Source organism: Peromyscus leucopus, chromosome 3 (assembly GCF_004664715.2).
Source record: "Peromyscus leucopus breed LL Stock chromosome 3, UCI_PerLeu_2.1, whole genome shotgun sequence".
NCBI classification, from domain to species: domain Eukaryota; kingdom Metazoa; phylum Chordata; class Mammalia; order Rodentia; family Cricetidae; genus Peromyscus; species Peromyscus leucopus.
The window spans coordinates 102086142-102103159 of NC_051065.1; the positions used below are offsets into that span (position 1 = coordinate 102086142).

The 17018-nt window shown below is 40.7% G+C and overlaps 1 protein-coding gene across 1 annotated transcript in view; it reads left to right on the forward strand.

Moving 5' to 3' along the window:
- Positions 1-17018, forward strand: part of Aplf (aprataxin and PNKP like factor) — a 46251-nt gene that overhangs the window by 15258 nt on the left and 13975 nt on the right. The window contains exons 4-7 of the mRNA XM_028853648.2: positions 2597-2738; positions 3025-3157; positions 7422-7606; positions 16117-16457. Coding sequence (XP_028709481.1) covers positions 2597-2738; positions 3025-3157; positions 7422-7606; positions 16117-16457 — 801 coding nt within the window. The remainder of the gene's footprint in view (positions 1-2596; positions 2739-3024; positions 3158-7421; positions 7607-16116; positions 16458-17018) is intronic.

Sequence of the window (17018 nt, forward strand, 5' to 3'; positions counted from 1 at the left end):
AAAACCCCTGGTTAGTTTTAATTTTGCATTTATTTACATACTTTTTACAGCCTGTTAAGATTTTATAGTATCATTCACAGCCTACTTGTTAGGAGCATGTGGCTATACATCACCTATAAATTTTCATTTTTGACTCTTGTTTTTACTTATGTCTGAAATTATTCTACTAGAAATACCAAAGCTTACACTTCTTTTGAGAAGCCATAGAGAAATCCAAATGAGAAAAAAATATACTTGGTTTTGTATTTAAATAATTAAATAATTCACACTTCACATGAGAGCAGGGTTAATTTTGCATTCCTGATGCATCCCCAGTGTTGGGGTGCGGAGTGTATGTTGGCTCCTTGGATATCAGATTGAGTGATACTGTGATGGGAGCAGGATTTTGTTTTCATAGCTAAACTTCATTGCTGATAAGGAAGTAACAATTTTATTCCCTGGGGAGATTTTCTTAAAGATAGTCTTAAGGAAAGTACAGTAAATTTTTGTCAAGCTAACTTATTTTTTCTAAACTATTAAAGTTCTTAACACTCAGATTCCATGTAAATAGCTGCTAGTTTCAAGCACTAATTCGGAACAAAGCAATAAAATGTTGATGAAAATCTCATTATGATGTGGCAACAAATAACTTTGAAATTGGTTTGTAATTACAGAAAGAGTATGGATTTGGATGGGAGAGGAGCTTGGAAGATCTTGGGAAGTGGTTGGGGGAGGAGAACCATAATCAGACTATATTGTATGAAAAAAAATCTATTTTTAATAAAAGAAAAATGAAAGGAAAAAAATTTCATTTGTAATTATTTTCAAATCAGCTCATTTTTATTAGTAGCATATTTTATATTAAAGATATAAAAATAAGTAACATATTTGACATAGCTTAGAATATATTTTGAACTCTTAAGGAAACTTAATTGCCCAAACAATCTTAAATATAAGAATGCTACTGGAGAACTCAACATTTCCCAATCTCAAAACCAACTGCGAAGCACAGTCATCAAGACAGTGTGGTCCTGGCATAAAGACAGACACAGCTCGGGGAGTTGAGGGTTCAGAAATTAACCCTTACATTTACAGTCTTTACTTCTGACAGGGCCACCAATTAAACAGGTTGAAGTCAGTTGTCCAGACAGTACTGGAACAGCTGATAGCCACATGAAAACAATGAAGCTAGACTTTTACTTTATATCATATAACAGTCAAAATGGATCAGAGACCTAGAAATAAAGAGAGAGAGCATAGGTATGAATCTTTACCAGCCTGCTTCAGGTATGGCTTCACAAGTCTAACATCAAAGCAACAGTGAAGACAGGAGCATTAGGTAAACTGGGTTTCCTCCCATTTGAAAATATGTGTGCTTACAAGAGCATAGTCAAGAAACAAAAAGGACGAATGACAGAACTTTGTGAATCATACATCTGTAACATATTTACATCTAGAATATATAAGCAGTTATAACTCAAAAATACAAGGCCAACCCAGTTTTAACATGTGCCACTGATTAGAATAAATATTTCCTAATAATAACATGAAAAGATAGCATCATTAGTCATTGGGAAATTTAAGTCAAATCTATAATGAGAAAGTTTTAACAATTAAAAAAAATGCTCACTAAGCTACGAGGCAGCTATAACCAAAGACATTAGTAAATGTTGATGTTAGCATATGGAGAAACCAGAACTCTCATATACGATGTGGTGTTGTGAAACAGTACATTCTCCTTGGAATGTCCACATTCCAGTAAATTTTTAGGCGGTGGTGGTGCTCACACCTTTAATCCCAGCACTTGGGAGGCAGAGGCAGGTGGATCTCTGTGAGCTTGAGGCCAACCTGGTCTATAGAGCGAGTTCCAGGAAAGGTGCAAAACTACACAGAGAAACTGTCTTGAAAAACCAAATATGTATATAAACAGCTGTGTGTCCTGGCACTCCCCTTCCTAGGTTTATGCCCCCAAATTGAAAATGTGTTCACACAAAAACTTACACATGGAATCCCACAGTAACATCATTCATAATAGTCAAAGTTGAGAAACAAGTCAAATGTCCATCAGCTTTTGAGTAGTAAGCAAATATGGAATAGTCTTGGAATATAGTTCCTGCCATTTATGATTCCTGCCATTGAAATTCAAGTCTGCCTTTGAAAGGGATCATTCTTTATTTTATAGCTACTACAAGAACATTTCAGAACTACAAATCAGACTCTTCAGCTACACATTCTGAAATCTCTTATCTTCAGTTTTAAAGGTGTATTTATTTTCATTTTATGTGTATGAGTGTTTGCCTGGATGTATGTGTGTAAGTGCACCATATATGTGCCTCTGGCCACAGAGGCCAAAAGAGGGCACTGGACCTGGAGTAACAGATGGTTGTGAGCCATCATGTGGGTGGCCCCAGCCCATGATTTTTAAGACTAATATATGCTGTGATAATATATGTGGCTGGAGATAAAACATTTTACTGTAGTATAAACTGTTTTTAGTTTTTTTAAGTTTGACTGAAGGAGCTCAATACCCCAGTAAGAAGTCCTCAGTAGCATAGACCTGAGCAGCCTCAAGGTTGCCACCACATGATAGAAAACAGAGTTCTGTTTTATTCTACAGGAACAGTCAAATACTTGATGAAGATGATGTGTTGAGTGAGATGCAGAAGTCCCCTGTGATTAAGCTGCCTGATGAGACAGCTGGTGCTTCACGGCTGCAAGGAAGCCCTGAACTAACCGAGGGTGCTGCCGTCGAGGCTCCGGTGAGAAACCTCAGAGGCGCCTTCCTAACGAGGTCTGTGCTTCCCAAATAGACCACTGACATCATGCGTGTTATAACGCCTGTGGCACTGACCTGCATCTGTAGAGAGTGTCACACTAGGCTGACACAAACCAATAGATAATGAATTTCTTGTCAAGAATTGAACTAACTGGGTCTACAATTGTGGGTAGCTCTGCTAATGGTAATTTTCCTCAAAGTAAATCATTTTACAACTTCACTAAGGTTGCACATCACCATTAGGAATTAGTTTATGGATGTTCTTTTAGTCCCCTTCAGGTGCACATGGAGATGGCAATGGGCACCAGCCACACCCTGCCCAGAGGAAAAGAATCCTCCCAGCTTGGATGTTAGCAGAAAATTTAAGTGATCAAAACCTTTCAGCACCTATTACAGGTGGAGGTAGGTTTTTGTCTTTGCTGATGTTTTCAAGGAAATGTTAAAGACAATTTAAAGGTTTTTCTGAGCAAATAGGTATCGAGTGGTGGTCGCACACAGTATGGGTTAGCCTGGGACTTTAAATTCTATTCTGTCTATTTATTTATTTTGAGACATGGTCTTAAACTTGTTATGCCCCTGCCTCAGTCTCCTAAGTGCTGAGATTACAGTTGCGGCTGCTATGCCCGTTAACCTAAGATTTACTTTTAGATGTGCATGGAATAGAATTCAGAACATAAGCTATTACTTTATGGCTCTTGTCAAACAGCATTCTATCCATTGATATCTTGTTGAGCATGTGATATTCCTCTTTTATTGTTAGATGCACTGTTTATATATATTCTCAGGTGAGCATGTTGGTGTCATATCTGAGATGAAAGGATACCACAACCAAAATATTTAAAAATAATTAAATAAAGTAACCAGGCACACAGTGTGTGTGCTACAAGATTCAAACACACATGACTCTTGTCCTGGCCCAGCTTATGTCATGAGCTTATGTCACCTCAGTGACATGTCTTTCTGGATATATGTCTATGCTGGACATCTGCTGTTTCTTATTCATCTATTTATTTATTTATTATTTATCTATATATTTATTTTTCTCCCATATAGTACATACCTTATTAAAGTTTCTCTTCCCTCCTCTCCTCCCAGACCCTCCCTCTGACTTTCCTTCTCCCCAGGTCCAGTCCTGTTTCGTTTCAGAAAAGGGCAGGCCTCCCGGAGATATCAACCAAACATGGCATATCAAGTTGCTATAAGATTAGGCACTTTTCCTCATCTTAAGGCTGGATGAGATAATGTAGTAGGAGGAAAAGGGTCTCAACATTAGGCAAAAGAGTCAGAGACAGTTTCCACTCCACTGTAGGAGTCTGACGAGAAGACCAAGCTACACGGCCATAACATATGTGCAGAGGGCCTAGCTCAGACCCATGCAGGCTCCCTGATTGTCATTTCAGTCTCTGTGAGCCCATATGAACCAAGGTTAGTTGATTCTGTGGGTGTTCTTGTGATGTCCTTGATCCCTCTGGCTTCTACAATCCTTCCTCCCTCTTTTCCTCAGGGTTCTCTGAGTTCCACCTAATGTTTGGCTGTATGCCTCTGCATCTGCTCCCATCAGTTGCTGGATGAAGCCTCTCTGATGACAGTTATGCTAGGTTCCAGTCTAGGAGTACAGCAGAATATCACATATCACTGGGAATCATTTCATTGACTTTTTTTTTTTTTTTTTTTTTTGATGGTCATGTTTGGTTCTATCCTAGTTCTTTTCTGTCTGATTTTTCTCAAAGTTTTTGTTTTAACAAATGTTAAAAGTTAAGTGCCTTTTCTGTACATCAGTAGAATTTGATGTCAAATGCCTTTCCCATACGTTATTAGGATTTGATATCAAATACCTTTCCTATATATCAGTAGGATTTGATATCAAATGCCTATTCTGTACTTGTAGAATTTTGAATACCAAATCAGCCTTGCATTCTTGATAAACCCTTTGACTCCTGGGCTCTTTTGATTGTCTTTTGATTCTGGGAAATGAACTTAGGGCCTCATTTGCTGAACAAATTCTACCTCAGCAGATTTTCTCCTTTTTTATGTCCCTTTTATTTGCTAAGGATTTTTAAATGATTGTTTTAAGTGGTGTTGAGCAATAATCTTATTTTAGTGTGAAGTATTTTGGGGGTTTTAATGTAATTGCTGGCCTGGTAAAATGCATTGAGAAGTGTTACTCTTTTCTGTTTCCTGAGAGAGTTTATCCTTGTGCTGCCCAATCGAGTATTATAGCCTAGGTGACCTAAGTGACATTTACTTTCTCACAGTTCTGGAGGCCAGAAATCCAAGATCAAGGTGTCAGCATTGTGGCTTGCTGTTAGCTGTCTTCTCTATGTATCAGCTCTCTCTCTCTCTCTCTCTCTCTCTCTCTCTCTCTCTCTCTCTCTCTCTCTCTCTCTCTCACACACACACACACACACACACACACACACACGAATGGTTTTGAGATTTACAAACATTCTATTTGTAGCAAACTTGCCAGTGTCACTATTCCTGTGCTTTGGAGACATTTTAAATAAAATTATGGTTGCTTGAATATAAGGACTACAACATGATTGACAGCAAGTGAAACAAGGGAAAATGGTGGGATAAAAGGTGACTACTGTATATTACTCCTATTTTAGTGCGATGGATAGTTCTATTGATAACATAGACAGTTGTTGAATGCTTGCACATTACAAGATGTGGATGGACCTGATTGGGACGGTGAGGATAAATGAGGAAAATATAAACACATGGACACACAGAAACACAAAAAATCTGGGATTGAGTAGACTGGGCTCTCTGATGGAAAAACTGCTGCACCCTAGAAGTTCAGCATGCCGTGTGTGTGTGTGTGTGTGTGTGTGTGTGTGTGTGTGTGTGTGTGTGTATGTGTATGTGTAGTTGAATATATATATATGTGTGTGTGTGTATATATATGTGTGTGCATGTATGTATGTAGTTGGACAGGGCAAGGAGGCAGGTTTATTGCATACAGCTCAACAGGAGACAGGTTCATTACATATACCTAAACAAGGAGGCAGACTTAATTAATCTCAGTAAGAACAGTCTCTGTAGGAGTGGTCTTCAGGCTATAAATATCCAGGGGAGAAAGCTGTAGTGGATGTTTTTTTTCAAACATGGTCAAAATCCACACTGAGACTCTCGTGGAAGGCCTTGCCACTCTCATGAGGCTGAGACATTGCAGTTCTCAGCATGTTGTGCCCGTGTCAACAGCACATATTTGTTCACTCAGGGCTTCCTCTGCTCCCTACAGCCAGTGTTCCATCAGTATTTATTCCCTGAAACTGCTTTAGGTCCTTTGGGTGTTCTTCAGAATAAGGCTAAGAGACTGATGCCCATAGGCCAGATCTGGCCACTGCCCATTTTGAAGTAAACCTGTATTGGAGTATAGCCATGTTCATCTGTCCATATCTAATGGCTACTCTTTGTTATGAAGGCAGAGTTGAGTAGCTGTAGTAGACACCCTATAGCCCTCTACAGAGCTTTATAGTCTGTCTTTTTCTAAAAAAAAAAAGGTTACTAATCTGCCTTAGAACGACAGTGACTACAAAGTGTATACATACTTACATCCTAGACAAATTCTGGTTATATTCCTAATTTACTTAGTCAAAAATATTGAGCACTAGTTTTATAAGAGGCACATTTTAAGGTCCTGAAGGCCTTCCCCGAAGGGGGAAATAGTAAGCAAGACATTTAAAGTCTTTGCCCTCAAGAAGCTTTCCCTGCAGTATAGAGGACACAATTAGCCATGAGCTTTTTCCTCTTACGGTGTAAAGGCTGTTTCATCTTTTCTGATTAGATGATTATGAATTTGTTGACAAGATGGGATTCCGACTATGGTTCACCAACTATAATATATGGATAATATATAGATAATATATGGATAATATATAGCATATAGTATACATTGTTACTGAGATTTCTTTATTTACAAAGTCTATAGAGGACATTCTCCTTCCTAGGTTTTTGGAGTTTTTACATATATCTGAAATCTGGGTTACTCTGTCAGCTTTTCTCAGAAAAAATTGTTGCTTTAATTTAAAAAATTGTAACTAATGTGTCAGGTTCCCTCTTATTTCATTTACTTCTAGTGACTCTGTGATTTCCACTTTGCAGATGCAAACAGAGCTCTGAGTTGCAGTAAAACAGTTAAAGTGGACCCATTGCGTCCCAGCTCGGTGCGCTCTGGGTTGGCGGTCTTGGCCACTGTGCTGCCTAATGCTGTTTGGTTGCAAATAAGTGTTCCCAGTGGACATGACTGTAAATGTCATTTGGATTTGCAGGTGTCCAGCTCTGTCATTCTGAGCCATCATCCCTTAAGACAGGATCTCTCACTGAATCTGGAGCTCGCTGGGTTTGGCTCCTCTGGCTGGCATCAACTCCAAGTGTTCTTTGTCTTTGTCTCCCTGCTCCCTCCAACAAAGTACTGGGGTTACAGGCCCACCAAGCTCTACCCCCACTTTTTTTCTTTTTTTTTCTCGTGTTGGTGCTGAATATGCACACTTAGATCCTTAAGCTTGCACAGCAAATCATCTTCCCCACTGAGCCATCTCACAGCCTGTGAGTCACTTGCTAGTTTATCCTTTTTAGTCATATAGAGTATTGACCTTTGAAGATACAGGAAGTAATTTTCTTCTTGTTCTTTGTTTGTGTGTGCTTGTGTGTATGTTAGATAAGGATGTCATCCAGAGGAGTGGAAAAGAAGGAACCTGCAAAGATAAAACTCCAGTAAACAGAACATGGCATGGAAGAAAGCGATTAATTTCACTAGGAAATTCAGAAAGTCTGTCAGCAGAACAGGATCCTGGGAAAAAATGTAAAAGTTCTGATCAAGAAGGACCAGTTGTTTCATCCAAGGTGATTAAAAATATGTTGTTTATTTTCTTTGTCTGATATTTGAGACAGGAATTACATCCTTTTAGCCCTTTGGATAAGATCAAGTGATAGAAATGAATCATGTGCTAAATTTATCAAAAAACTAAGTTACCCCCTTTTTTGTGTTTATATAGATAAAAACTAGCTCTCTCTCTCTCTCTCTCTCTCTCTCTCTCTCTCTCTCTGTATGTGTGTGTGTGTGTGTGTGTGTGTGCGTGTCTGTGCTTGTGTATTTTTCTTTTTTTAAGAGGGTGCAGATCCCCTGGAACTAGAGTTACAGACAGTTGTGAGCTGCCATGTGGGTGCCAGTCTGGAAGAGCTTTATCGAATCTAGAGGGAGAGTTTGCATTGTGGACTAATATTTCAGAGTAGAGAAAGGTGGAGACCTCTTGGCTCTGGTCTTAGTTTGGCCTTTGCTCTGGTCACCTGGTTGCTGTTGTGTGTGGACTTCATGTCACCACTGAGTACGAATGGTGAGGAGAACAAATGGTGTATCATTCTTCACAGAGCCACAGGATCACTCTGCTGTGCCTTCGAGTGATTGCAGACCTTTCATTCCTCTTCAGTTTGTCCCAGTCCTCTAGAATGGTTTGGCCCAATTCACATTCCTTGATGTTGGATATTTAAAAAGAAACAAGGCCTGTTTATTACATGAAGTTTAAAAAAACAAACAAACAAACAAACTTGGAAGTTGTAGCACATTTCATTAACATAAGCCAGAATTAAAAAAATCAATAATTTTATTTATTCTTTGGGAATTTTGTATAATGTGTTCCCTCAGCTCTTCCCATAATCACCCTCTCCATCCTTCTACTCCTACTTACTTACCTGAGTTTTCTTCTCCGCCAAGTCCTATCAAGTCCAGTTATGTTGCACAACTAGTCTTAGGAGTGAGGCCTGCCTGGATATGTGGCTGATCTACCGGGGGGCACATCCTTGAAGGAAACTGGCCCCTCTCCCAGCCGTTATCAGATGCCAAGAGCTCCTCAGTTAGCGGGGAGATTATGCTCACCTTCTCCCTCTAGCCAGATTCTGTGTAGCCTGAGCTTGCACAGGATTTGTGCATACTGAGGCATTGTAGCGGGAAACAGTAGAGGTGGTCCCAGAACAGGAAGTCCAGGCATTTTTCTTCTTTTGACAGTGGTAGCTTAAGGTGACAGTTTCAGGGCTGGGAGGCCACTGGCTGAGCTCTGTGAGTCTCTTAGTCTCAGGAGGCCAGGCTGGTCCTGTCCTGGTAGAATACGCCTCTTCCCCTAGGGAGAGACCAGACTCCCTTAGCACCTGTCCCAGCAAGAGAAGTGGATCCAGTCTCTAAGACTCAGGGTCTTTGCTTACTAATGGCGTCAAGTAATAAATCAAAACAAGATGAATTCTGGCTCATATATATTTGCCTTTAAATATTATTAAAATGCAATTTGTCTTATATAAGCTTTTAGCCCTCATATATTTTGAACAGCGAGCATATAAATTCACTTTGCCTATTTTACAGGAAATTATTTAGTTCCAAAGAGAACCTAGTATATGTATTTTAATATACTTTATCCTGACTAAGTTTCATAATTATAAGAAAGACTTTAAGAACTATCTTCTTAGCTGATAGGAGAGAAGCAGTAAGGAGATCCCAGTTAGTCAAGGTGTTTGGGAGGTTTTGATGCCATCGAGGGAGTGTAATAGATACAGGAGGGACTGCAAGCTCCACTTGGCTAATTGTTCTTCCTGTGAGGGTCCTGAGAGAGCATTACCTCCCTTTGTTGAGTAGAAAGGGGCCCAAACCCTCACAACCTCTCTGCTGGGCTCTAGTGAAGTTGAGCTGGAGAACATGGCTGACACTGAAGACCCAAGCCAGACTGGCCAAGCTCCTCCTCCATGTCTGCCCAGTTTCTGTCTCTGTCTTATCTTATCCCTAGAGAGCAGCCAGTCGATGGGATAGCACAGTGAAGAACGGGGAGACAAGCTCACCATGAGAGAAAACAAAAGCTTGGCTTGTCCATCTAGTCTGATGTGTGGAGATGCCTTACAAGACCTCAGAGCAATTGTCCAGGACTCTAGAGTAGACATTTTCTCAAGAAAGACTAGAAAAGGAAGTGGAGAGAAGGGGCAGAAATCTCTTCTTGCCCCTTTCCTGAGCTCTGACTCATTTAGTCCATGGCCTGTGTCTAAGTAGTGCCTTGTGTACTCCTGTGATTTGAACATGCCCTCAAGGAGAACTATTGGTGCACCATCCTTCAGCACCTGGAGGGAACTGAAGCCCAAATCCACACTGCTAGGAAGCGCTGACGGCCGAAGTAGATGATTTTGTGTACAGTGAGTTTTCCTATTGTGCACATTAGACCGTGAGCGAGTTTGTGACGAGCGCTCTTCTCTTCATGAAGTTAATTGTTCTTTTATAGTCCAGGATTTTGTCAGTCCTCATGGGTCTTCTGCAGTCCTTACAGGTTGTATGTCTGTCCAGCTTATGGCCAAAGTGAGGGCTCTTGAATTAATCAGTGTAAAGGTCTCTGCTGTGTTTTGGGTGTTTTGTCTCCTCTAAAAGCCTCTACTGAAGCTCACTCTCCCTGTGCAGTAGCGTTAGTGGCGCTTGCTCAGTACTGGCTCCATACTCAGGAGCAGACTCCAGCTGCTAGGAAAGTCCACAGGAGCCGGTGGACTCTTTTTGCCCTTCTGTCACAAGAGGACACAAGTGCACATCCTGCTGTGCCTCTGTCATGTCAGAACACGTTTGTCCTCTCTTCCCTTCTGCCCCATGAAGACAGAGTAGGAAATCCCACATCAGATGCCAGCAACTTACCATGGCCTCCCCAGAACTCAGAACTGAGAAAATACATTTTGTCATTGATAAATGACCTAGGCTGTGATATTTTGTTGCAGTAGCACAGAGATTAAGACAATAGTATTTCTTTTACATAATTTAATTAGAATTGTCACAGGCAGCTGAAGGAAGCACAGCCAAAAAAACTTCTGCAAAATCCTATCATAAAATTATTAGTTATCTCTTGCTGTAATCAAAGTAAGCCCAACACTTAATCACTTAGCACAACATGACTTATTATTTATTACAAATTGTATGAGTTGGCTGGGCTGAGTTGGACACCTCTTTATGATACATTTTTGGTATTAGTGGTGGTGGGTTCAGGCTAAATGACTTTGCTCTCATGAATGATGCCTCTACACGGATTGATGGGATATCTTGAAGCTGACTGGGCCTCCCTCCCTCCATTTATCATTAGGTAGTTGAGACTAAATCCCTTTACCCAACAGCCAGATTCTAAGACGGCAAAATTAAAAGCTGCCAGATCTTTAAGGCCCAGATCTTTCAGTGACTAGAACTGGTCATTTCTCCTGCACTTTTTGGTCATGGAAAGTTACAAGGTCCCAGGTAGATGACAGGCCAAGTACTAAAGCACGGAGAACAAATACATCTTGAGAATCCCTAATCCAAAAGTGAAGAACAAAGTAAAATAGCTCAAAATCTGAAACTTTTTGCATACTGATAAGATTCTCAACTCACTTGGGACTTTGGATATTTCCAGATATTAATGCTCAACCATAAATCTTTACAAATACTCTGGACTCCAAAAACTCAGAAATCCTAAGCATTTTGAATAAGGGGCAGTCAACTGGTGTCCTTGGAAATCTGGATACAAGGCAGGCAGGCATTCATTTAAAACTGAAGCAGCAGTGGGGACCTGCGCAGGAGGAGGCACTGGAAATGTATTGAGCACCGAGGTCCTTTAGCTCTCTAGAGAGAGATTGGAAGAGACAAAGGAAGATCTCTGAGATAAGGGAGGGAAATGGTGGTCATATTGACACGACTAAGAAGTGCAGAAACTTTAGCCACGTCAGGGTGGTGAGCCATCGGACTGGAAAAGCATCTAGGATGCAAAACTTGAGTGCTGAGTGTCTGAACATGGATCTGGGGAAAGAGGGGAATAAAAGGCAGGTTCCAAGTTTCCATCTGGGAAGGACAGATAGATAAGGTATTGGGAGAAACTATGGTAGAGAACACACCAGTGGAATTTCAGTTGTGTTTTCAGTTTCAGGGAATAGACTTCCTAGGAAGCAGTATTTAGCTAGTGCTTGAACTGTCAGTCAGAGGTTGAGTATGAGGCTGGGATTTTTCCATTATCCTCCAGGAATGTTAATGGAATTGATACAGGACTTTTAGGCAACTTATCAGCACAGGCATTCCTGCCAAGAGCATCTTGGAAACAACAAACCACCCTGCTGGATTTATGTTAGAGGGTAGTTCTTTATCCTATCCCTTACAATACATTAAAACTTCAGATGGCTGAGGGGCAGGGAAGTGCTTACTAGACAAGTTGATAAGCTATTTTAATAGTCTCAAGAGTTCATTCTGCTCTTCCTCAAAGGACCACTAGCCCCATGATCTCCAGTCTCAAACACATCTTTTTTTACTTTCTAGGTGATCTTTCTGTTATCAGGATTCTCTAGTCTCCCATGCTTAATCCTTCACATGTCCACCAAATCTTAATAAACAGCGGGGGATGCTTAGTAAAACTGACACTCTCATTCTTCTACTTGCCATAGGTGGTTCACCTTCCATTTTTCCTGTTCCCTTCCCCCCCCCCCCCAGACCTCCCCACCCCAGGCCGCTCATGAGCTTTGGAATTGGCACAGTTCAAATTTATGTATCAGCAAACTTAAAAATTACTGCATGTAATGGATTTTGGGATCATTTATAAATAATTGAAACCAAGAATGTTAAATTCTTGGATGCCAAGGCTACTATATATTAATATTGCATGGAGTTCCATAAAGAACATTATGATTTCCAACTTTTGTGTCTCTTATTTGATTTTTTTTGGGGGGGGGGTGCTGTCTCAGGTCTCTCTACATAACCCTGGCTGTCCTGTAGCTTACTGTGTAGACCAGGCTGGCCTCGAATTCAAAAAGATCCGCCTGCCTTTGCCTCCCAAGTGCTGGGATTAAAGGGGTGTGCTACCATGCCCAGCTGTCTCTCTTATTTGAAATCCCCTAATTTACATATTGATACCTATGATTTTAGTGTTCCTTTCTCTCTAAATTAGCATGTTACACATGTTCCTGTGGGGAACTAAAGTTCAGTTTTTAGTGAAACAGATTCTTCTTTATGTTCCTTAGAACTATAGAGTTGAACTATGATGCTATACATTTCATTCTCTTCGGTTTTTCATTTTTAAATAGCAGAATAATACATGCTTATTGCCCAAATAGAATATCCAGAAGCATGTTTATTAAAAATGAAAACTTCATTTGCCTCATCCTTCAGTCCCATTGTTACACTGACTTTTATAGCATTATAAAATCTTCATCTGGATTTATACAGGCAAATACATACACGTGCATATATAAAGATGTTATATTTATTTCCAACATGGTTTTGCTGTGTAACTCAACTTGGCTCATAACTTGATCCTTCTGCTACAACCTTCCAAGTACTGTGATGACAGGAATGTGCTACTGCACTTGGCTATGAGAATTGTTTTTAATTTAAAGTTTTTGAGAGTTTCATACTTGAGTAAGTATTACATCATTTCCACTCATTCCACCTTCCCCCACTACCACTTAAATTTTTGACCCCTTCCTCTTTAATTATCATTGATAAATACATAGGCACACACACAACCTACTGAATCCACCCAGTGTTGCTTCTGTGCACATGTGTTTAAGGCTTCCCCTTTGGACTGGATGACCTATCAGAGGACTCATCCCTGGAGAAAATGGAATCTCTGTCTCGCAGCAGCAATTGATTGCCTGTAGCTCTTTATCTGGAAGTGGGGCGGGGGGTTGTTAAATTTCTTTCATTCTATGTTGGCGTGTCAAATGGTGTTCTCATTATACAGGTCTCATTTAGACCATATTTTGAGGTTTGGTGGGTGCAGCCTCCCTGTCGTGTCTAGAAGACATTGTCTCACAGCAGGTGTTGTGGTCCTCTGGCTCTCAAAAGCTTTCCACCCCTCCTCCATGACTTCCCCTGAGGCTTCCGTGTAGGAGTTGGTTTGGGTGCCCCTCTGTCACTTGTTCTCTGCATTTTGACTGATGGTGGATCTCTGGAATAGTCATCATCTGCTACAAAATCTTTGATGGAGGGTGGTGAGAGAGATTACTTAAAACATTAAATGCCATCATAGAATAATACTGTTCTTTACTTTAAACTATCCTTAGAGGGCCAGGAAGATGCCTCAGTGGGTAAGAACACTTACTCTGGAAGCATGAGAACCTAAGTTCACATCTCCAGTCTCCACTTGAAAAGCCAGGCACAGCTTCATGTGCCTATGACCCCAGTAGTGGAGGGAAGAGACAGGCAGATCTGGAGAGTTCTCTGGCCGGCCAGCCTAGCGTAAAAGGCAGACTTCGGGTTCAGGAGCTCCTGTTTTGAGCCACTAGTGTGAAGACTAAGAGAAAAAGGCATCTGACACCTTGCTCTGGCCTCTGCATATGCGTATGTGGGCATGCATGCATGCACCACCCCCAACAAATACAGAAACAAACAAACAAAACACTCCTTTTAAAAGAAGTCCTTAGCCATGCCACTGTTAGGTCAACAGCTCTCCAATATTTTATAGAAAAGATGTATTTTAATTTTTTTTTAATCACTTTCCAATGTAGCTCTTTGTTCTGAAAGAAACTGACTAAGAAGTTGAGTGGGATTGTTTCCCTTCAAACTTCTGCTGTGGCTAGATGCTGGAACAACAGTACTGTCAGGATCCTGTGTTTGGAAGTGTGAATCACCCCTTTCCTGTGGTGCTTGTTGAAAGGCGTGAGAATAGTCTGCCCTTTCCCCTCCAGGCTTTGTACACAGATACCTGGAAGGTCAGGAACTCTTAAGGCCTTGGGAAGTGTGGTGCCTCTGAGGAATCACAGCCTTCCTTCCTAAGCATGGAAAATGCCTTGTAGAGTCTAAAAATGCCACAGGAATAATAATCTAACAAGTTTTGGGCTCTTTGTTTCACTACCAGACTTACAGATTTACCCACCAGTGAACAGGAATGAAGGAAATGGGGGAGCTGTCAAGTGGGCGGTAGGTCAGGACTTCCCAGTTCCTGTCCCGATTCCAGCTGTTGGCTTGTGCCAATTGGTCCTGAATGGAAGGGTGTGGTAGAGAAGGTTGGAAGTAGAGTGTATGGTGTAGAGGGATGTTGCCTAGATGCCACCACCCAAGTGTAAGTCACAGGAGATAGCCAGACACCTGCTTTTCCTAGGTTATCTGCTGCTGTGCAGAGCCATGATAGACCCACATTCTGTGGAGAACGTGTTTAGCCAGTGTGAATACTGTTTCAGAGTTAGTTTCTTTTAAAAATATCGAAACATTTAAATAATTAGTCCAAAAGAAGTCATGTGAATAATATGTTAAGAAATTTGAACTATCAGCTATCTATTCATACTAAAACCAGCTTTCGCCAGATGGTAGCTGACAGGCCCCGAGCCCTTAGAAATGGAGGTGAACATCGATGTGTGTCTGGTGTGTGCTCCTCATATCTGTGACTTGGTTAACAAGAACACTTGTGTTTAAATGAGCAATGTTTCTGCTCCACAGAATGGAGGTTTTTGAGATGAGGCTTACTTTTTGTGCTGGTGGCCAGTACAAATTAAAAAGGCATACCGGGGTGATTAGAGTGTCTCCTTGGTGCCGTGTTCCTGCGCCTTGGTGCAGGGACTGTGTTGTAGATCTCCCATTTAAGGTGGGCCTCTCCACAGTTCTCTGCACTCTGACCAGTTGTAGTTTTCCGTGAAAAGAAGCCCCTTTGATGAGAAGTGAGAGCGGCAGTGGTCTACGGGTACAGAAGATCAGTATCAGACGGCAGTTGTGTATTTTATCCACTTAACAAGATGGCATGGTCAGCTCTCTAGGGCTTCATTGGCTAACCTAACACTTAATCAGAACTCTCAAAGGAGAGTTGCTTGCTTTCTACGATTGGTGATAGCATACCCTCATGCAGATTTCTGTGTAGACATGAACCAGTCAGTCATCTGCCATATGAAAACTACCTTTATTTGGAGAGAACTAAGTAAGTATTGCAGTCATTTTTAAGAAATTACAAGGACAGTATTGTTGGACAGTGACATTTAAGAGCTTTTTGAGTTAGATTATGTAACAATGAAATAGAGTATCATTATAGCTACAAATTGATATTGTAAAGTCTACAAATTGTTAGAAGTTTCTAAACTAAAAACAGAAAATGGTGTCTTTAGTAGCTTCAAAATAAGAAGTTTGAAGTTTGAAGTTTTTCGTATCATGAAACTTGTATTTTTGTCCTCTTAAACTTTAATTTATATATTTCTTTTTTTTTAAAGTTTGCTTTTTTAAAAAATATTTATTTATTATGTATAGTGTTCTGTCTGCATGTGTCCCTGCAGGCCAGAAGAGGGCACCAGATATCATTACAGATGGTTGTAAGCCACCATGTGGTTGCTGGGAATTGAACTCAGGACCTTTGGAAGAACAGTCTGTGCTTTTAACCACTGATGCTTTTTCTGGATTTCTTTTACAGGAAGTTCCAGAGTCATTGTCTTCAATCACATTAGGTGATCCAGATCCAGATACTGTGAAGATGAGTGAACTGAACCACGCAGTTCCAATAGAGGAGCTTGGCGAGGTCTCTAGACATAAAACAGTCAGCCAAGCAACAACAGATGAAGAGGGGGAGACAGGGAGTCATTCAGGCGTCCAAAGGAAGTCACCTCCTGAGACATCACAAGGATTCTATCCTGAGTCCAGCTCTGCTCCCTCCAGTCCTGATGCTTCACACACAGTGGCTGATTCAGTTCTAGGCTGTTCAGAAGGAAGCAAGGTCCGGAGGGCGTCCTGCATGTATGGGGCTAACTGCTACAGGTAAGATGGACCCACAGGTGGCGTTTCAGCTCAGTGCTTCACTACATGCTGCCTTGCAGTCCTGTGCTGTTGTGTTAAGAGCCTAATAAACCATTGCCCTAAGGTTAGGTGCTTTACCGCGTTTCTACTGGGTTGCATTTTCCCACCATGCATTCTGGTAAATCCTGCCAGAAGCTTTTAAGATGCAATGGGGAATTAAATGTTTTATGTGTAGACATGCTGACTAATGCAAGTACCTGAATACTGGGGAATCCAGACTTAAAAACTGAATCACACAGACTTAAATACCTGCTTATTTAATGTCTTAATTTTAAAGAGATACTTTCAGAAAGTTATTATACCTGTCTACTAAGATAATTTTAGATTGTGTTTAGGCATTGTATTATATGTATATTCACATTTTTCTATAAAATAGAAAATTTTCTACTTTGAAAATTAGAAAATGAAATTTTTATGGATTCACATTTCATGCATTTAAATTATAATCTTAGTTTTAGACATGGTTTTATAACAGCCTGTGTTAATTGGTCTGTTTCCACTGTTAGCCATCACACTTGTCAA